This window comes from Furipterus horrens, unplaced genomic scaffold, assembly GCF_987537825.1.
Source record: "Furipterus horrens unplaced genomic scaffold, mFurHor1.1.pri manual_scaffold_1, whole genome shotgun sequence".
NCBI classification, from domain to species: domain Eukaryota; kingdom Metazoa; phylum Chordata; class Mammalia; order Chiroptera; family Furipteridae; genus Furipterus; species Furipterus horrens.
The window spans coordinates 106,198,985-106,221,245 of NW_028327171.1; the positions used below are offsets into that span (position 1 = coordinate 106,198,985).

Genomic DNA, 22,261 nt, shown 5'->3' on the forward strand with positions numbered 1-22,261 from the left:
ATGTGCCAATAAAAGCCAGGAGACACCTGGGAAGCAATCCCAGCCCCAGGCCAGATTGCACAACCCAGGGTTCTAATTACAGGAAAATAAAGCCTCACAGCTACTAGCTGTTAAAACCAGTGGGAGTTGGGGTGGTGTAAGTGACTGCCTGTCTCTCAGCAGAGGGCCCCCACAGTCCTGGAATGTATGCAAACATACCCACTCAGGGAACCACCACCAGGGCAAGTTAAGAGGGGTGCCAGTCACAGGAAGTGGGTGAAGTGATTGGAAACAGGGCGAATGCTGAGCAAGCAGCATTGTTCTCTATCTGACCCCTGCCCCACAGACAGCACCACAATGTGGTAAACCGGGTTGCCCAGCACTTACAAATACATATGGCTTGACCCCTTACAACGTAACAGGTGCACCAAGAAAGGGAGTCAAAGCAGCTCTACTTAATGAAAAGAAACAAACACAGGGAAGCTGCCATATTGAGGAGACAAAGAAATATGTCCTGAATGAAAGAACAGATCAAAACTCCAGAAAAAGACCTAAACAAAAAAAGATAGCCAACCTATCAGATGAAGAGGTCAAAACACTGGTTATAAGGATGTTCAGAGAATTCTTTGAGTATGGCAAAAGCATAAGGAAAGAAATGAACGTTATACTAAGTAAAATAAAGAAAAATCTACAGGGAACTAATAGGGAAGGATGACATGGTCAAATCAATGATTTGGAACATAAGGAAGAAATAAACAATCAACCAGTACAGAATGAAGAAACAAGAATTCAAAAACAAACAACAAAATCAAGGACAGAATAAAATGACTTTGGGACATCTCCAAATGTGCCAACATCTGAATCATAGGGGGGGCCAGAAGGAGAAGAGGAAGAGCAAGAAATTGAAAACTTAGTTGAAAAAAATGATGAAAGAAAACCTCCCTAATTTGGCAAAGGAAATAGACATACAAGTCCAGGAAGCACAGAGTCCCCAACAAGGTGGACCGAAAGAGGACCACACCAAGACACATCATAATTACAATGCCAAAGGTTTAAGATAAAAAGAGAATCTTAAAAGCAGCAAGAGAAAAGAGGATTTACCTAGAAAGGAGTTCCCATAAGATTACCAGCTGATTTCTCAAAAGAAACTTTGCAAACTAGAAGGAACTAGCAAGAAGTACTCAAAGTGATGAACAGTAAGGACCTACAACCTAGATTACTCTATCCAAAAAGGACCATGTTCAAGCCCATACATTTGTAAAAATCAAAAAGGTATAACACAAAATAGATACTAAAATTGTGTTCAATATTCTTATAAGAACTTACTGTCTCAACTAGAAAAATAATCAATCAATAAATAAACACACTGAGTCAGAAAATTATTTTAATAGTTACAAAACTTTTTTATAGAATCAGTATAAAATAGCAGTTGATTTCTCCGTAATTATCAGAATTATTTATACGCGAGGTCTCAGCTAAGTGGGACTGAAATCAACAAAAGGTCTTGGACTGTTGGCTCAGAAATCATCCTAGGAAGCCCACCTTGTTGATGTCTGTCATGCTTAGCTCTTATGAGATGACCCAGTTCTTCTTTAAAAAAGTATCTTTTTATTCATTCTTTGGAGGCTTGAAGTGAATTCGGCAGCGTTCATTAAACACCTAAGATATTTAAACAGAAACAAGTTATTGAATTATCCTGTATAAATCAGGCCTGGAACCAAATTAAATTTAGCATGGTTCAGCCCTGACCGGTGTGGATCAGTTGGCTGATGTCCCAAAAAGTGAAAGGTTGCTGGTTCGATTCTGGTCAGGGCACATGCCTAGGTTGCAGTCAGTCCCTGGTCAGGGTGATGTTTATCTCCCACTTTCTCCCTGACACCTCTCTAAAAAAAAAATTAGCATGGTTCAGGAGGACATAATCGTTTCTTCCCCAGGTCAAGAGTTTTAGGCAACAGTTTTCTCACTAGTTCAAACCGATTTATCAAGTACTAAGAGCACAGAAAGCCTTGGCACACATTTATAAGGCAATTTTATTATTTTAATCAAATTTAAATTATTCAAGGAAAAATATCATCACAAGCTAATTTGGTGGCTAATCAACAGTTCAGTTCCATATTCAGGACTTGTTTTAGACAGTTGAACAAAAACATATAAAATAAGTTTAAGGTTTTCTTTTTCCTTTTTTTAACATAAAATATATTTAGATATGTTGTGCTTTTCTAAATGAGTGCTAGATCCTTCTTACAAGCAGGTATGCTTGAAGGGAGACCAGTGTTTTGTTAAATTGTGTAAGTTTATATGTTTTGTTCTACTTTGCTTCCTAAAAACCTAAACAAATTACACATCATAAATGTTAAAAAGAATGTTTTATGACTGTCTCAATATGGGACTGTTAACTAAAAATCGTGATACAGCTATTCAATAGAATATAATGTAAGCATTAAAAAAAAATAAACTTTTTACGTTCTGATTTTAAAATATCTCCAATATATATTAAGGGGAAAAAAAGTGTCAACAGTCCACTTACACTTGTGTGACAAAGGGGGAAGTGTGTGTGTGTGTGCATACATAAAATTTAAAAAGGTGCAAATATCTGAAAGCGTATACCATCCTTTTAGATGAAAGGGAAAGGTGGCTATAAGAGAGATGAGAGATAGAATTTTTACTGTATATCCTCTCACATATAAAAAAATTAAATCGTGTCTAAAAATGTCATGTATTTTTAAAAATTATATAAAAATCTTAAAATTTTTTCAGAATTTACCCTCAAATTTCATTAACATAAGGACCAAATCATTTTTAAGGTTAAAAAAAAAAAAAAACAAACCTATATTGGCTGCTGTGGACTATTATAAAAATTAAAACGAAATCTACATAGCGAGGTTTTAAGGTGCTGGTATCAACTTCTTAAGCTGGGTGGTAAATGCATGAATGATCATTTTATTAACAATCTTAAATTCTACATGTTACATTCTCCTTGGCATGTGTATCTCACAAAAGAAAACAAGTCAAAATTATATAAACGCTTTCCAGCCCTTCCATCTTATTATCACATGTCAGTCCCTAGCCCTGACATTCCCTGAAGTTCCCAATGCTCAGACCAAAGGAGTCTTTAAATTAGTGGCCTTTGACACACTGGTTGGGGTACTACATACAATTCGGCTGAGCTTTTCCAATCTTTTTCCTTAAATGACTTCCTAACCACTTTTGCTGGACTATTGCACCATAGCATCATTTTCTTCTTTTTAAAGCAAGTGGGGAATGTCATTTTCTGTGGGGTGAATGGATTATATTGTTACTGGACAAGGACAAGGCCCAGAGTAGGTCTGCCTCAGGCTGGCTGGTAGTTCTTGTCTTCAAATAGGAAAGATTTCACAACATGAGTCCAGATGATTTTGAGAGTATATTTATTAGAGCTGGGGACAGTGAAACAAAGGAAGGACCTAAGGTAGAAGCAATAGGAGAGAGCCTAGGTAGTGCTCTGCTTTTCCTAGAAACATTATAGGAAAGGAGCCAAGGCCAGGCTGCTGTTGGCTCACTGGGAAGTCAAAGAAAAAGGGGGCCTTGGAGACAGAATCAGGGGTTAAGCCCAGATGAGCTTAGGAGTTTAGGAGGAAGTAAAAAGTTCATGCCAGAGAAGGGGCATGATGTGCTCTAGAGCAAGCCCACACTGGGCCTTTGTCTTGAGTGTTTAGTTTTCATTTTCAGGCAATAATTTTAAGGGAGGGTTTTAGCAGAATGTTCATCAACTTTTCAGGTGTGTCTTTAATATGCTGATGCAATAAAATGAGCAAATAGCAGAGCTTCTCTCTGGTCTGCTTTATTGTTTTACTTTTATCTTGGGCCTGCCTGGCTCTAATCAGGTTTTTGTTATTTGTTCCCCTGATTTCACCCATCTTTGGGTTTAGCTGACATAAATGACATTTATTGGGTCTCTGTTCTCTATCGCCCCAACCAGGGTGATTTAAGCTATGTATTCTGTTTAGGAGAGGTATAAAATCATTTGCTCTTAAGTGTCTTTGATTAGGGAAGATAAGGCCCTACGATTCACTAGTAAGCTGTAAATTGTTCAAATTGTTTGGCCTTGTTTAATTATCTCGTCTCAGTTTCCCCATTCCACTTGCCAAGGAATTTTCCTAGCTTTTTACTATCCTGCCTAATATTTCCTTTAAAACTAATACCAAATCCAAAAATGCTTCACTTTTCCCACTACATTTTACATACATCAACCTCTCCATTGGATTTTCAAACCAGATATTTCTTGTACCTCTCCCCCATCCCATGCCAAGAGTAAATATGATCTCTCTGAAGAATTTAAATGGACAAATATTGCCAAAATCTTTCGAGAAGCAAACACCTATTGCACTGGTGCAAAGGGCAGGAATAAGAAATCTTGGCAAAGAGCACAGAATGAAGAAATGCAGGCGGCTCTATGGAGCACGCCCACGCCTTCCTCCAGGCCCACTTTCCTTGCCTCTCGCTTCCCCTAAGCTCCACGGGCCCTTCTTTTGCCTCTAGCACTTGTTTCTTGAGCCCATTTCCTCTGTGGCTTACTTCTACCTCTGTGACTTTCTAAATAAACTTTCTCTTATAGTTTGAAAAAAAAGAAATGTAATAAACCAAAGAAAATTAATTTGTATTTTGCAACTTATTCTGAATTTTGCCCTCCAGAAAAAAAGAGGGGTGTATAGTTTTATTGTTTGTAATAGGGTGTTTTTTATTTGTATTTTTTCCCATTACTATTTATCCCCCTTATACTCTCTTCCACCTCATTATTATTTTTTTATCTTCACCCAAGAATATTTTTTCATTGCTTTTAGAGAGAGGAAGAGATAGACAGAAAGAGCGATCTGAGAAATACTGATTGGTGGCCTTCCATACATGCCTGGACTGGGAATCCAACTCACAACCTACATATGTGCCCTGACTGGGAATTCAACCTTCAACCCTTGGTTACTGGACAATGCTCCAACCAACTGAGCCACACTGCCCAGGGCAAGAGAGGTATGTAGTTTTAGAGAGGTAAATATAGATAATACCTTTTTAGAAAACTAAAGTCAGGATTTAAAAAAATTTTTTTGACTACATGTAAAGTCCTGGAATCTCAGTACCTCTATCTAATTCCTCAGAACTATGCAGGTGGTAATAAGGAGCACATGAATCTAGGAACCATAAAAAGCCCTATCATCAGATACCAAAAGCTATGTACAAAAATGTTTCAAGATTAGATGCTAGAAAACAAGCAACTGTGATCGGTAGCTGATGATATGAAAATTTATACAAAGTAACTGGGCTCAAACTAGCTAACTTTAACAACCTCAGTGAAGGTTCTGAGCTAACCAGAGTAAAAACTCTTAATAAATCAAGTATGCTCATAATTAGTATTAGGAAACATATGGAATGTCTCCAACTCTATTACCATGGCAGGTCACACAATTCTACCATAACTGTAAAACCAATTTTTATAAGATGGCTCTATTTGGATACTAACCATATCCCCTCCCCCTACCTCAAAAAGTGAAAACCCTCAGTTGCTTGAAAATGAAGGATGTCTATTCTTCTTAAGAGCCCAGAGCTCTCCTTACTCCTCCTCCCTTGGCCTCCCTTTGCTAGTTCAGTTTTCCTTCTAGTTCTCTCTGAAAGCTAATACTTTATACCTTCCAGCTCCTGTCATTTACCACTTCTTCAACATTCAGTTCTGACTGCATCCATTTCAACTGCAAGAAAGGAAAAACAAATTTACATTAAAAAACTAAAACCAAATTCTATTGTTTTCCCAACAAAATCAACCACTGCTCCTGTATTCTTTGTTCATAGTATTACCTAGGCTATATTTTGGAACCTTCTTTGACACACACAACCCATTCTCCCCATTACTAACCAATTGTTAAATCTTATGTTACCCATGATTCTCAAGCTTTTCTGCATAGTATAATCATCTTGAGAGCTTTTAAAAAACTCAAATTCCCAGGTAGTTCACAGAAGAAATAAAAATGGCCTATAAGCTTAAATGGGTACAACCTCTATAAAGAACAATTTGGTAAGACTTACAAAAATCTATAAATTCACATGTCCTTGAACTGAATAATTCCAGTTATACTGATCCTATAGTATAGATTTGCAAAGACAGCACAGAGGAATAAAGAAAGGACAGGAGGTGGCAACCTGATTTGGATTAATAAAAAAGAATCAGGGGGGAAAAAAACAGAGAGGAAGGGGAATATATAAGCCCCAAGTGATGTTGAAAGGCATGAGTTTTTCACACCTTGATCATACAGCTCCAGAGATCTCAGGCAAAAAATGCTGAAGTCTAATTTTCTTTATAACCGCCAACCTAATCATACAAGTCGCCTATAAGACTATAAGCTGATTTCTCAAAAGAACCTTTGCAGGTAAGAAGGGACTGACAAGAAGTATTCAATGTGATGAAAAACAAGGACCTATAACCAAGATTACTCTATCCAGCAAAGCTATCATTTAGAATGGAAGGGCAGATGAAGTGCCTCCCAGACAAGGTAAAACTAAGAGTTCATCATCACTAAGCCATTATTATATGAAATGTTAAAGGGAATTATTTAAGAAAAAGAAGACCAAAAGTATGAACACTAAAATGAGAACAAACTCACAACTATCAAGAACTGAATCTAAAAAATAAAAACAAAATCCAACTATGCAAACCAGAATAGGAGCAGAACCATAGGTATGGAGATCATTTGGAGGGGTATCAGCTGGGAGGGGGAAGGGGGAGAAATGGGGAAATGGTGCAGGGATTAAGAAGCATAATTGTTTGATGCAAAATAGATATGGGGAAGTTAAGAATAATATAGGAGCCCTAGCTTGTGTGGCTCAGTGGATTGAGTGCCAGCCTGTGAACCAAATGTCGCCGGTTCGATTCCTAGTCAGGGCACATGCCTGGGTTGTGGGCCAGGTCCCCAGCTGGGGGTGTGCGAGAGGCAGCCACACATTGATGTTTCTCTCCCTCTCTTTCTCTTCCCTTCCCCTTTCTCTCTAAAAATAAGTAAATAAAATATATGTTTTTTAAAAAATAATAATATAGGAAAGGGTGAAGCCAAAGAACTTATATGCATGACGCTCAGACATGAACTAAGGGGTAGGGGGGGATTGCTAGGGGAAGCGGGGTACTGGGCAGAGGGGAGCAAAGGGGGAAAATTGGGACTACTGTAACAGCATAATCAATAAAATATACTTTTTAAAAAAGGCTCAGAAAAAAAAGTTTACATATGGGGTAGAAGAGAAAGGAAGACTGGGAAAGAGTGAGGGAAGGATGGAGGGAAAAGGTGGGGTAAAAAGAATAAACTGTAAAGCAGGTGAGGCAAATAGGTGAATGTAGGTGAAGAGTACATGTGAGTTCCTAGTACTATTCCTACAACTTTTCTGTAGGTTTGAAATTACATCAAAATTAAGTTACCCCTTAAGTGACCCCCAAGAGATGGCAATGCATTCCGCATAATAAAATATGGTACATACATATTTCAACTGTTTTCTTGACATGTCACATTTAAGGGCTATAAAAAAAAAAAAATAAGAGTTCTGCTTCATTAACTATACTCTGAGGTCCACACCCTACCTACATTAGAGCTGACTCTAGTACATAAGTTTTCCTCTGACATAGCACTCAGTGGATACTTGCTGTTTTCCTTAAAGCAAAAGCTGTAGGAATGGGAGAAGAAATGGAAACAAAGTCGTGCCCAAAAAGAGTCAAAACCCACAGCAACTTCTCCACAGTAGAAAGAGAAATTATAATCAGGTTCCGGTATATTAAATTGTGCTGTATTTTTATGGATGAAGAGGGTAAAGTTCTGAAGTTAATTATGTGCATTACATTTCAGCAGATGTCTACAGATAAAATCAGAGGTACCTATTTTCAAAATGTAAATACATTTAAGAAGTGTTTCTTCTCAAGTCAAGTCTCAAGACATAGATACAGATGTGATTTCCCTAGATTTTCTGATGTGATTTTGGTCTGAATTAATCCTTTTACCTTTAAAAGCAGAACATATAAAGGAATGAAAATAAATATAATTACACTGCATATGTTCATGAAAGGCATATTAATTTATCAATTTACCATTGGATATTTCCAAATGAAATAAAATAAAGTCCATTAAAAATAAAGTTTTAACCTCCTGGCCATTTTTTTTAAGTAATGATCATATCTTACTCTAAATTTTTCATATTAAAAAACTGCTTTTATTTTGAAGGCTAAGTTTAGAAAAACTGCCTCAGAAATGTAACCCTTATTCAACTTACCTTTGTCTGTTCTTTTCTAAGTTGCTTTAATAAAGTTAAATCGTCCAAATTCTTTTCTCTCTCTTCTCGTAGATGTTTTACTACTGATGAAGACTGAGCTATACAATTTTTTATGAATCTGTCCCTACTGGCATGAGCCTCCATCAACTAAAAGAACAAAGGAGTGAAAAGAGACAAATCACACCAATTTATCACATTTTAGTTTTTTTAAAATCCTTATTTTTGGACTATAGAAATGTAATGCTTTCCAAAACAATTTTTAAAAATTAAAGCTATGGAAGAGAACATTGTGCTAATTAGCTAAACCACCTAAAAAACAATGAAAGGAAGCACCTCTGCCAGTGGTCGGGGTTGTCTTCTTCCTCAATAAGCTCCCAGCACTTCCTGCTCCTCTTCCTGAATCCCTGTCCTGCATACCCCACACTGGGTGTATCATCTCAGCCTCGTTCCCTACCATCCCCTTCTCTCCTCATTATTCCATCCAAGTGTCCCCCTACCCTACAGCCACTCTCACACATCCTCTGGGGCAGTTTCTATTGGTATTGTTCCTCTCTTCTTCGGTCCTCTCATGCTTTCTTCAGCCTCATGTTGTCACCAAGTGCAAGAAATTACAAAGTAAGTGATGTAGAGAAGCTCTTAGTTATAATAAAGAAAAATAAAGAAAGTTACATTTACGTATGTAAGACAGAGCCCTTTTCAAGATTTTAAAGTTTAAGTATTAATAAGGACAAATTATGTATAAAGTACAGATAACTGATTCCATCAATTGTGTGTGCTGATTGAAAGGACATCTGAGAGCAATTCTTTATTAACATTCATGTCAATGTAGCAAATCCAATATAACAACTCACATCCATTTTCTGCCTTGACTCAAGAAGTATGATAATCAAATATCAAACACACTCCTATGATCACAGCCAAATGTTGATGACACCCCAATTAGAGGGACAGGAAAAGCAAACACTAAAATGGTATGTAATCACCATGATAACGGTACACAAATAACAGCGGTTCACCACCAACTAAAATGTGTTAACTTGCTCCACATAATTATCATTTCTTCTCCCTGAAGAGAGAATAACCTAATGTAATAGTTATAGCAGGGATAATCTATTTTATATATACTTATGTGTGTTTGTATTTATGTTGTGTGTGTGTGTGTATGTGCAGAGATAAATAAAATATAGGACTAACTTAACCTTCTATAAGCATTTTTCATGAGTTACTTGAAATATGTCTCTTAAATAATCATATTAGGACACTATGGTTGAGAATGACTGGTGTAATATTCACCAGGAAAGAATAAACCTTTGTATTTCTAGAATGTAGTACTAAACGTGCATTAATTACAAATCATATCCATGGGAAGAGAAGGAAAGTAAAACTAAACTGCCTAAAAGACATTAATCCCACCTAATAGGCTAATTTTTTTTCATTGTAATGTATGATTCACTAGGACAGCCTCAAGGCCCATGTTTCATTAGCTAACATGATGCTTCTTTACTTGTTTACTCCTTCAGGTATAATTACGGGAAATTAAAGAAGCCACTGAGGGTAGGGAACTACTCTTCCCAAAAGAGAATAAAAAGAAAAGAACCATCCTCAGGTTAAGAAGCTCTCCCTGTGTAAGGCTGGCTAAACAATTAGGATTTCCAGGCTTCAGTTTTCCCTCTTGTAAAATTATGGATTATGAGAAAATAATCACTAGTATCCTTTCTACCTCTAAGATTTAGGGGCAACACGACTTAATATACTGCTCGGATAAGCAGATGCTATTTAAGCACTTTGATCTTTTGTCTAACCCTTCAGCAACTGATGAAATAACACTAGCACCAGCAGTATAGAACAACATAGTTTCATTTTTCTATCTGCATTTTGGTTTATTTTTTTGAAGTAACTTTATTTTAATATTTTTAAATTTTATTTTTCAATTACAGTTGACATTTTTCTATCTGCACTTTAAAATCAAAGTCAAATTTTGTACATTTACCTTTCAGTTTCTCTCACCACAAAGTTTCCTTCTTTGGTTAGGCTTTTCCTCCACTATTCCCCTCCTAACTTGCCTCTTTCCTGTGGATACAACTTCTAGCTGCAGCCTGTTTTCATGTCCTCACCTACTTACTTCTCCTTCAGATTAGCCCTCTGGGAATCCACTCGATATGAAGAGAAATCACTGGGCAAATCATCTTTTACTCTGTATTATCAATTATTTCAATCTGGTTTTCATGACCATCCTTCAATAAAATTCAGAATTAAGAGCCATGTGAAAGAGGAATATGTACACCTATGTCTAAGAAACGAGGAGGCTTAAAAACTCGTAATAGATTATGTGACAGGAGCCTACCAGAGAAAAAATAAAGCACCACACCAGCTCTAGCTCATTAGTAATTCAGATGCTTGAGGATTTGGTCACATAAGAACTGTTTCTGATATATAAGAAGTGCTTATTAAAGGAACTACAGTAAAATTTATTAAGAAACTTGGTAAAAGGCAAGGAAGGCCTTTGGTTACAGGAGAAAAATGCTATGCAATAAGCATATCATAACTGTACTTCCTTTAATTTGGGGTAAGCAATTTTGAAACAAAAACATGGGGATGAGGCAGACTTATTTCAAACTAGTCTAAAGCGGGTTTAACTAGGACTTTCCAGTTTTATTTTATCAGAACTTTGAAACTTCTTTTAGTCTAAAATTTTCACATATCTTGTAATCATTATTTTAAAACAATGTTTTCATCTTTAAGGGAAATATAATGCCAACAGTTTCCCTAATTATTAGTCTTTTTTTGGGGGGTGGGGTTCTAAAACAAGGGTTGATTCTGAATAAACCCTACATTAAATTTTAATTTCCCAAACATAATTTGTTTTTTGTTTTTGTTTTTGAAACTTGACAGTGACCCTTGGTTTAACTATCATTAAAATCAAACAAAAATTATTGTTTTGTCATAGAACTTTTTGGAGTTTTAAATCTTCTTTCAGAACTTCTGACAAAATGATGCAAGGAGTATACCATTTATGTATATATTCCAAAAGTTCATTATATCAGAGATACCTTTAAGAATAAATCCATCACTATGGCACCAATAATAGTTTTGCATTTGTAAAGCACTGTTCCAAGTTCACAGACTTTATATTGCTCAGGATTGATTTTTATCTTTTTTTTTTAAATTACATCTATTTATTTATTTTTAGAGAGAGAGGAAGGGAAGGAGAAAGAGGGAGAGAAACATCAATGTGTGGTTGCCTCTTGTGTGCCCCCAAATGGGAACCTGGCCCAACTGGGAATCAAACAGGCAACCCTTTGGTTCGCAGGCTGGCGCTCTACCCACTGAGTCACACCAGCCTACCTTTATCTTGAGAACAATAACTAAAGCTAGAAAAATTTCATAGATTGAAGGGAATATGTTCTAATAAAGGGATCCCAATAAAATTATTTTTACCAAGAGTATACTTCTAAGATTTGGAATTACTAAAGTGAATGCTTCATAATAATCTTGTTGTTCATTTCCTATGAAGAAGCATTTACTATTAGAGTCTAAATACTCCTTCATTGGCTACATTGGCCAGGGACTAGAGTAAGTCAGGGTGACTATAAGCAGCTTAGACATTTCAGAGTTCTTCTTAATTGTGACAATATTTGAGGGAACTCAAGTGCTACTTACTGGTACAGGCACTGGCACACAACTACTTGATAAACAATCCTTTGTATGATGTTCTTGTTGCTGGATCCCTCTAGGATACCAGCATACAGAGAAGAACCCAAACACATACAAGGGGAGGACAAAAAAGAAACCTGGGATTATCTTCTGGAGGGTGGACCCCTCCTAGTACAGGCTTCACCTGCTAGGTGAGTGTTCTAGGAACCTATCTGTATTCGTGTACCAGCTGGTGCTATTGTGAGAGGCTGTGTTAGGCTTCAGTGAATTTTTCTGTAGATTTTCAATGCATCTGTCCATTTCATGATGCATGATTTATGAGTGTACCTGCCCACACTGTGCTGAGTGTTCAGCAGTTTTTGACCAAAAAACAGCATGACCCCCATGCCTCACCTTCCTTACTCACCTGATCTCCCCCCAAGCACCTTTTTTGCTTCCCACAGATGAAAAAAAGTCTTCAAAGGGTAACGTTTTGCTGATGTGCAAGAGGTGAAACAAAAGCAGTAGAACCACTAACAGGTATCAAAACTGAATTAAAAAACTGTTTTGAGCAGGGAAAAAAAGGTCTGGATAGGTGTATTGCATCAACTGGAGAGTACTTTGGAGGAGACTGAGGTTTAAACATGTAAGAATAAATACAGTTTTTTATAAATAAATTCTAGAGTTTTGGGGGTTCCCCCTCATACATAAGAATATCCAAAACAGAAAGACTCCAAATTTAGTATTCAAGGTTATCCTGGTTCAAAGGATAAGAAATAATAACTAGCACTAACTGATAATAGAAACATCAATAATTCACATGTAAAACATTTAGTACAGTAAGTACTTTATATTAACTAATTTAATCTTCTTAACAATCCTATGAATAAGGTTTACTATGATATTATGTTACAAATAAGAAGGGGAAAAGAGGTTATATAACATGTCAAGGAATCCACCTAGGAAGCAGCAGAGGTGTGATATAATCTAGATCTGGAATCCATGTGGTTAAATGATTAAATATAAACCTCTAAATTAATAAAAAGATCGAAAACAACTGAACAGATTATAGAGATTATGTGTGTAGTTGGGGGGAGGGGGTTACTAAAGTGACCATGAATTTCCAGTTCTTTAGACAGAGCTACCCAAAGAAACAAGTGAACAAACAACTTTATAGTAAATTAGGACTAGGACATGTGCTCCCTACTTCCAATAGTGGATTCTACTCATTAAAGCCCACAACCCTGTGACTTTCTCAAGCCACTAGAATTACCTAACCACTCAGTAAAATAACATACTTTCATATGAAAGCAAAACAAAAATAGCTGCCGTTAATGGTCTGAATTTAACTAATATGAATCAGCTAATCCAAAACCGATTTTTTTTCATAATTGAGAAATGGACTATAGGTTTTAAGTAATACTTTCTTTGTAAGATACTGAATCCAAATAGTAATCTTTCAGTAGAACCTAAAAAAGCAAATGCCATTTGAACTTTAGCTTCCAAGTCAAAGAAGATACAAGAAACTATAAAAAATACTTAGCTACATCATTATTTCCTTCTGCTTTTGAAAATTAAAGAGAAATAAAGGGAATCTTTAAGAGTCAATGAAAAAATACATATTTGAGAAACCAAAGGCTCAGGAAAATACAATTTATCTGTGACTTTCCTTCTCTCCCAACTGCCAAATGCTTCTGTGCCCCTTCCCGATGAGTGAGGGAAGAAAGAAGACATAGAAAGTGTGAAGGGTTTTAATTCTCATTATCAGCTCTCTGGCTTCCTAGGATGGTTTCATTCTAAGCCCATGCTCTAGTTCCACTGTTTAACTTGATTGTTTTCACTCTCTCCTTCATTCCTTTGTATGTAAGGTTTCCTTAAGTTAAAGGTTTCCCAAGAGGGGGCCAAAAAACTACCCCTCCCATTCCTTAGAACTGTCCCTTCACAGACTTGTACATATGATCACATATTTCTTTAGTTTGTAGAAACCAGATCAAAACTTTTAGTTATCTGACCACTTCTGCATTAATGAGCATTTATGTTGTTTCTAATTATGATAACCATTTAGGCCATTCAGACTAAGTCTGCAGTCCAGGTTCTGTTCCTATCAGTCTCTAATCTTTCATGAGTAATTTAAAGATCTTTTCTAGATTTCAATCTAGAAATAAAACAGCTTGTAGAAGGCTCATAATTTTGACTAATAAAACACAGGCAAACATCAGGTCTAAACCCCCCAAATGTGGGCAAGAAAAAAACATGAAGGTGTCATTCTTTTATCCAGTTTAATTATACATTTATCAAATGAATTCTTATTTTGCCTGCAAAGAAAGACATAAAATAAGCACAAAAGAAAGACTCAAAAGATACACTTACAGAGTCATAAAGTTGTTTACAGGTTTGGCTGGCATCAATTTTCCCTGCAAAGGAAGCTGTTGGAACCGTAGTGTTTAATTCATGTACTATTCTGTCATCAATCGTCCTCATCACCTTGAGTAATTCCTATGTATATTTAAAATAAAAGAACAATAACCTGAATGTAAAGTTAAGTGATAGAAAAAAGCATTTAAACCAAAAAATAACGCTCTCGAATATTTTTACAACCCTCTAAGTTAGGAGTAGGGAAACCATGCCAAATACAATGCAACCACAGGAAAATCATTATAAGAATTATGTCCTAGTAGTGCCCTGGCTGGTGTGGCTCAGTGGATTGAGCGCTGACCTGCAAACCAAAGGTCCGCTGGTTCGATTCCCAGTCAGGGCACATGCCTGGGTTGCAGGCCAGGTCGCCATTTGGGGGCATGTGGAAGGCAAACACGCACTGACGTTTCTCTCCCTCTCTTTCTCCTTCTCTTCCCCTCTCTGTAAAAATAAATGAATAAAATCTAAAAAAAAAAAAAAAGAAAGAAAGAAAGAAAGAATCAGCTCTGCTTCCTTGGGTAGGATCATCTTAAGGGTAAAGATTGTTTTATTCAATTTTAAACCCACAATACTTAGGAAACACTGTGTGCTCTTCCCATTTCAAGTATGTGGACTGTATAGTTCTATTGAGCTCAATTACCACAGCATAATTGCTTGTTCCATTCCCTATATATCATTTTAAAATGTGGTGCTAGGTAGAAAATTTCTGGAAAAATAACACAAGAAACTATCGGTAGTGGGTAACTTGCAGAAATTAATCTATTCCTTTTTAGACTAACTCAATCTAAATATACCCTTTTAGACTTTTGGTTTTTTACTAAGGTTGCATATAATTAAAAAATAATAATAATAAGTAAACCCAAACATGCTGCTAGAGAAGGAATTAAATTCCTTCTCAAACCAACCAACAGAAAAATGAAGGGAAGAAGACTGTGACTCTGGTGATAAGCCAACACAGCATAGTCCTCCCCACATTCTGTCACTAGAAAAACTGGGCATCAGTTACATTGTCTCCAAATAACAGAAACACTAGAAGAGGTATAGTATACCTTTCTCTTCCTTTTAAAATTATTTCTTAAATTTGTTCCCCCACCCATAAACAAACAAACATGATCTCTAAAAATTCATCAAGAAAACGGAAGTAGTAATACTAGCAATAGACTTATTACTGAAAATATCCAAGATCACATTCAATATTAAGTTGTATTAAAAGCAACTTGCTTGATCCTGTATTTCCCTCAGCATTTCTTCCCTTCACTGACTTAAATTCATGACTAAAACCAACTCCTTTATTTCCTCCTTCATCCATTTGTTAAAATAAAAACTTTTACTACCATTACATATTCATTGTAGAAAAATTAGAAAATTGTAAAGAAAATAAAAATCATAGTTAACCATTACTAGTATTTTAACATGTCCCTTTAGTTTTTTTCTATAAATATCTATGAATATTTTTATAAAATTGAGGTACTTTGTAACATTTTAAAGTCCAGCTTTATGACATTACACCATGAGCATTTTGCCCTTGTTATTAAAAACTCCTTGAAGACATGTTTAATAGTTGCATTAATATTCTATCCTGTGGAGGTACCGCAGCTTTTCTGACTACTTCTCCATTAAGGAACATTTGTTTCCAAAACCACTTAGGCCATTCAGACTAAGTCTGCAGTCCAGGTTCTGTTCCTATCAGTCTTTAATCTTTCATTAGTAACTTAAAGATCTTATCTAGATTTCAGTCTAGAAATAAAACAGCTTATAGAAGGCTCGTAATTTCAACTAATAAAACGCAGACAAACATCAGGTCTAAAACCAACTTCATTGTCTTATCCCCTCTTCTTGTATTTTTCTATTTTTGATATTCTTGTATCTACTTTTGGCAATAGCATCATCATTCTCTGTACACTTGAATTCTTAGGAGTTCACTTCAACATATTCACTAGAAACTTTAAATAATGTTTTACGTACAGAGGAGGATGTATGTCAGTAAGTGGCAAGTTCCAAACAAATGATGGTTAGCACTACTTAGTCAAAAAAGCTAAATAGCAAACAGGGACCTACCTTGCCAACTTTACCTCCTACAACTTTACTATTTTTTAAAAAGGCGCCTTTAAAATCAAACTGATCTTCTGAGGCTAACATTTAAGTTATACCTTTTAATTAAAGCTTTCCCTGATTGAGGCCTCAACAACCTTTCTTTTAAAAAAAAATTTTTTTATCCTCATGGGAGGACATTTTTTTCATTACTTTCAGAGAGAAACATCAATGTGCAAGAGAAACATGGATTGGTTGCCTCCTGTATGCGCCCACACCAGGGACTGATTCAGCTCCTGAGGTATGTGCCCTCACAGGGAATCAAACCCACACCTTTTGGTTACAGGACAACACTCCAACCAACTGAGCCACACCAGCCAGGGCTCTTTCTTTTTTATTTTATTTCTTAACCCTCAACCAAGGACATTTTTTCATTGCCTTTAGAGAGAGGGGGAAGGAAGAGAGAAACATTGATGAGAGAGAGAAATATCTATTGGTCGCTTCCTTGTATGTGTCCTGACCAGGGATCAAACCCACAACCTGGGTATGTGCCTTGACTGGAAATTGAACCTGCGACCCTTCGGTCTACGGGATGACGCTCCACCCGAGCCACACCGGCGAGGGCAGAGCTGTTGTACCATTTTAAACACCAGGACAACTGTGGTTAATAAAACAGAAAAAGCTCTTCGCTTTTATGGAACGAAATTCTCAGAGGAGACAGACGATAAATAAGTACACCAATAAGCAAGATAATTTCAGTATTGTCTCCCTTTATCCATTGGGGATGGGTTCCAAGACCCCCAGTGGATGCTCGAAACCACAAATAGTACTGAACCCTACATATACTGTTTTTCCTTAATACATACATACCTTTTCACTTAAAGAAAGCACTTTACAGCTTCTCTTTGATGTATCTTAACTGCCAGCATCACTACTCTTATGATCTGGGAACATTATGAATAAGCTATTGCATTATCAAGACAGATTTGATAGCCAAGGCAGCTACAAATGACTAACTGGCAGGTAGCAAAGGGATGACTCATCAATTCATGTCCTTGGTGGGATGGAGCACGACAGAAGGCTACTCAGAAAGCTGTGCAACTTAAAACTTATGAACGGTTTCTTTCTGGAATTTTCCATTTAATATTTTTGGGCCATAGTTGTCTGCAAGTAAATGAAAGTGCAGATAAGGAGTTTCAGAAAACAAACTAAGGTAACTGGATCAAGAGTGACTGGGTGAGTGAATGGCCTTACCTTAAATAGTACGGAAATCAAGAAAGGCCTCTCCGAGAATGAAGTATTTGGGCTGAGATCTAAATATGAATGAGCCAACTATGAGAACATCTGGGGGAACAAGTAAAAATCTATGAGGCAAGAACAAACTTCGGAGTGTTTGAAGAACTACAAGAAGGTTAAGTAGGCTAGGACTGAATAAGGGAGAAAGTAGTATGCGGTAAGGTCAGAGAAGAAGAAAATGAAGAACGACAGAAGCTATGGAAATGATCAAGGGCTCTGTTCCAAAGTTTAATGCAAGGGGACGATATAAACGTTTAATTTTCTTTTGGCTATGTGGAGAATGGACTAGAGAGAGGAATGGAAACAGGGCGACCACTTAGCATACTATGGTAGACTAGGCAAGATAAACGTAGTTTGATAAAGTGTTAGCAGAATTAGGACAGGAAGCTGGATTCAGGATATATTTTGAAAATGGCTGATAAGACTTGCTGATGAATTGTTGACACTATCACAGATGTCTCCATTTTACCTCTCTTTGCCCACCTCTACCCAGAGTCCTCCCCTTTTTCCCTCTGGCTATCACCACACTGTTGTCTGTGTCTATGGGTCACCTCATATGTGTTCTCTGGCTAATCCCACCATCTCTCTGACAGATGTCAGTCTGTTCCATGTATCCATGCCTGTTCCTATTTTGTCAGTTTGTTTATTAGAGTCCACCTATAAGTGAGATCATATGGTATTTCTTATTCTGATGGCTTATTTCACTTAGTGTAATAATCTCCAGGTCCATCCATGCTGTCCCAAAAGGTAAGTTTTTGTTTTGTTTTTTTAATCGCTGTGCAGATTAGATTGAAGTGAGGATATATTAGAGAAAGGAACCACTAAAAGTAAGGAGATCTATCACAAAGCCAGTTACAGAAACGACAGAGCCTGAACAAAGACCATGGCACAAGTGATGAATCTCCCCAAAGCACCTATTTGATCATCTCACCCCCTCTGCTCAAAAAGGACTCCCTACCCTCACTCACATCTGGCATCCAAGGCCTTCCACAATCTGGTCCCAATCTTTTGTGTCATCTCAATGTGCCCTTGAACAAATCCTGAATTCCAGCAATACTGATTGGTTACTTCCCCCAAATACACAGTTTCCTGCCTTATATACTGTTTTTTTTCTACCTAAAATACCCTAGATCCTGTCTACCTGAGGCCCAACTCAATTATCATCTCTTGATTCATTTCTCTCTGAACTGTTATAGCATTTTATTCATATTCTCAATATCTTCCACATTTTATATTCAGTCCACTGGGTCTTCCCAAGTGCCTGGTACCTAACAAGTAACTGTTATGAATTGAATTGTGTTCTCCCAAAATTCCTATGTGACTGTATTTGGTGACAGGGAGGTAATTAAGGTAGGGTGCTAATCCCACAGAACTGGAGTCCTTCTAAGAGAAAAGGGACACCAGAGATCTTTCTCTCCCTACATGCTCCACAGAGGCCATGTGAGAACACAGAGAGAAGGTGGCAATCTGCAAGCCAGGAAGAAAGGCTGGCCAGAAACCAATCCTGACAGGATGTTGATCTTGGACTTCTAGCTTCCAGAACTGTGAAAAAATAAATTTCTGTTGTTTAAGCCACCCATTCCATGGTGTCTGTTATGGCAGCCCTAGCAAACTAATATACCATAAATTCTTGCTGAATGTTAGAATGGGATTCCAGACATTCAATTTTAAACCCTCTTTTCTGGATTTTATTTCATTTTGGAAACAGGATATTTTCCAGGAGTGCTAAGTTCAACTTTTATAATAGAATAATAAGAATTATAAAAATTTAAAACTTTAAAAACTCTTAAAATTTTAAAGCATGCACCTATATGGCAAAATATCAGAACACTAGTTGTCAGAGGGAAGAAGAAAGAAGGAAGAAGGATGCAGCAAGGATTAACTGGGAAGGGGCATGAAGAAACTTTCAAAGATAACAGTATTATTCTCTTATGTTGATAGAAGCGTATATAAATGTCAAAACTCACTTAAGATTTGTGCATTTCACTAAAGCAAATTTTATGGAAAGAAAGTATACAAATATTGAACTCCAGTTAATGATATGTATGCTGAAAGACATGCTAAGGGGTAAAGTATATGGATTTTGCAAATTAGTCTGACATGCATCAAAAAAATAAAAAAGTTGGATTGATGGACAGAGACTGTTATGTCATAAATATAGCAAATTACTAAGTACAGAATCTAGATGGTAGGTACACGAGTGTTCATGGCACAATGCTTTCAATTTTTCTGTAGTACCTAAATTTTCATAGTAAAATTTTGAAAAAAATATACCTAATATTTATAATTAAAAAACACATGACTTCTTGTTTTTCTTCCACAGAATTAAGTGCTGTGCTTTTCACATTTAATGTACTTATATAGAAAATGTAATGGTTTCATAGCTTTAAAATTTTTAAACTTTGCTCAATAATTTGCATGTCAGTTAACCATTTTTTACAATTTTACCAAATTCATCTAAACTTAAATGCTATACTAAAATTTTACAGTTTCATAGCACCTTCACTTAAGTTCTTGTGTGCCTCTGAGGCAATAGGGGCAAATGTTCTCATTTACAATGAAGTTAAATGATGTGCCAAGGCCAGCTCTGGAAAACCAGGTTTTCTGACTTTTAACCCAGTATATTCTCCACCATAAAACACGCATTTGGAAAAATCTTACAGAAAGTATCTAAATACTTTCCCCAGGTTTCACTAATGAGACTTATTTTGTGATCTTTTTACTTAGATTATCTGTGTGAATAGAATGGTTCCACAAGACAGTTTAGCTTTTTCCCAACTTATAACATCTTCTCTGACCTTCCAAAAAAAAAAAAAAAATCACTGTTCTTTAAGCGCTGTTGGATGTTTTAACAGCAAAAAGGGATTCTCTGGAATTTGGTTTTAGAGACTCAAATAACTATAGAGATGGAAGCCGTTTTAAATGTTACTTAATATAACCTTATTTTACAGATTCAAGTTAATTCCCAAAGGGGTTAAGTAATCAGCTCAAGGCCCCAAAGCTGTAGATGGCAGAAACAGTACTAGAACCCAGAACATCTAACTCCCCAACCAGGCCTCTTTCCCATAAACCTTAAAACTATCATTGCAAAATTACAGTATCTGAGTGTATTAACTCAATTTAAATCATAGTACGAATGTGACAAGACCAAAGCCACAAAAGGGCCAGTAAACCTTAAATAGTCCACTTACTTTAGAATTCAACAGTCTTTTTTATTCTATTTAAAACTTTTACAAGTGTTTGCATTTGTTGAACACATGGATCACATTTGAAGTCAGCTGCTGTGCTGAGCTAGTCTGAGAAGCAGTTCAAGCAGAGAAGCGGGTGCAGTGACCACACATAAAAAACGCCCCACTTAAGTTCTTTGGCCAAATGATGTTTGTCAAAGAATTCAGTCTGCTGAGGTTATCTTCAAGAATACCACTTCCAACGAAATGGCTCAAAGCACAAAGCTTACTACAGAGAGGTCAATGACACATGGTTTTTCAATATCTTTAGTTATAACTAATTTGTATGGTCATGATTTTTAAAAATTCAACTACTTATCAAGACAGCAGCACATTTGTGCCAACACTGGAACAGATAAGTTTCATTGCAACTTGGTCAAAATCCAAACCCCTGTTCTTTAATTCATGGGTTAATATTTAACCCTAGAGCTCTGGCGTTTTAATATATGAAAGATACAGCGTTTTTCTTAAATGTTAACGTTTTCTCTAATGCTTAGGAAGGAAGCAGCACCAGGGCAGGTACTAGAATCGCCCCTCCGAAACGCCCTATGTTCTGCCCCATCAAAATAGTGAAACTTGTACGAGGTTGTTTTATCAAGTAAATAAGCTCTCCTTTTTTTTTTAAATCTCCCACAAATGCTCAACTTAAAACACGAGGGGAATGGTAAATGATAAGAAGAATCGGGGGATGACCAAAAGATTGTTACACTCTCTACCCACCGAGGCTTTACCACCGCGCAAGCACCTGGAGGTTCCCGTGCGGTTGGTTACTCAAAGCCTGAGCGGCGCAGAGAGAACCATGACCCCCAAGGAGCAGCCTGGCTCCCTGAGGCCAATCTCGCGCCCCCCATGACCTCCAATGGTTCGAAAAAAGAGCCTTGAATTGCCCGCTTCTTCCACAACTGGTCCGCACTCCCTCCTAGGCCAGCGGAGGGAACAGGGTCCGTGGACAAAAGAAAGGACACGCCTGCCAGTGGGAAAAACCCCATCACCTGGAACTCGGCGAAGTCCTCACAGTTCACACCGCCACTGGGCGCCGCCATATTGGACAAACGTGAGGCCCCCGCCGCAAGCCAATCACCGCGGAGCAAAGGTGTCCGCAGCGCCGCCTGACAAAATATTTCTAGGGAAATCTCTGCGAGAAAGCTGAGTCGTAGGCCTGTTTTTTTCCCGATGGTCCTCGTTCCCTTCGGAACCTGGAAATCCGCTGTTCTTCTTTCCTCTCCTATCCCTTTAACATGTTCTCTTGGAACTGACCCATATGCATGGATTGATGAATGTCAGAACTTTTGAAGGGGTCGTTTTACCCTAATCCCATCTTCTTATGAAAAGAGAAACAATGTCCTGGTCGCACCAACCAGGTCGTTGGAGCATAAGTGGTTTTTTCTTAACCCTCCCACTCCATTATC

At 37.1% G+C, this 22,261-nt stretch overlaps 1 protein-coding gene across 3 annotated transcripts; it reads right to left on the reverse strand.

Annotated features, from left to right (window-relative positions):
• Positions 1 to 1,346: 1,346 nt before the first annotated feature.
• MIX23 (mitochondrial matrix import factor 23) lies at positions 1,347 to 21,928 on the reverse strand. 3 transcript variants are annotated; one of them, XM_090265959.1, is made up of 5 exons: positions 21,845 to 21,928; positions 14,254 to 14,379; positions 8,251 to 8,397; positions 5,637 to 5,696; positions 1,347 to 1,638 (listed from the first exon to the last, which is right to left on the reverse strand). In XM_090265959.1, the coding sequence occupies exons 1-5, from the start codon at positions 21,893 to 21,895 to the stop codon at positions 1,588 to 1,590; spliced, it is 435 nt and encodes a 144-aa protein (XP_090122085.1). In that variant the 5' UTR covers positions 21,896 to 21,928; the 3' UTR covers positions 1,347 to 1,587. The 3 variants fall into 3 exon arrangements, with proteins under 3 accessions (XP_090122085.1, XP_090122075.1, XP_090122093.1); XM_090265949.1 differs by lacking the exon at positions 21,845 to 21,928 and adding an exon at positions 14,600 to 14,717; XM_090265967.1 differs by lacking the exons at positions 1,347 to 1,638; positions 21,845 to 21,928 and adding exons at positions 7,468 to 7,505; positions 14,600 to 14,730 and having other exon boundaries at positions 5,635 to 5,696.
• Positions 21,929 to 22,261: the final 333 nt, after the last annotated feature.

What these genes read in the sequence shown, in the direction of transcription:
- MIX23 (XM_090265949.1), bottom strand. Translation starts at nt 14,680, where the DNA reads ATGCCCCCAAATGGCGACCTGGCCTGCAACCCAGGCATGTGCCCTGAC. An exon ending in GTAAACAACTTTATGACTCT is followed by an intron (nt 8,398 to 14,253) that starts GTAAGTGTATCT and finishes TTGTTCTTTTAG; the next exon opens with TTGATGGAGGCTCATGCCAG. An exon ending in TTAGAAAAGAACAGACAAAG is followed by an intron (nt 5,697 to 8,250) that starts GTAAGTTGAATA and finishes CCTTTCTTGCAG; the next exon opens with TTGAAATGGATGCAGTCAGA.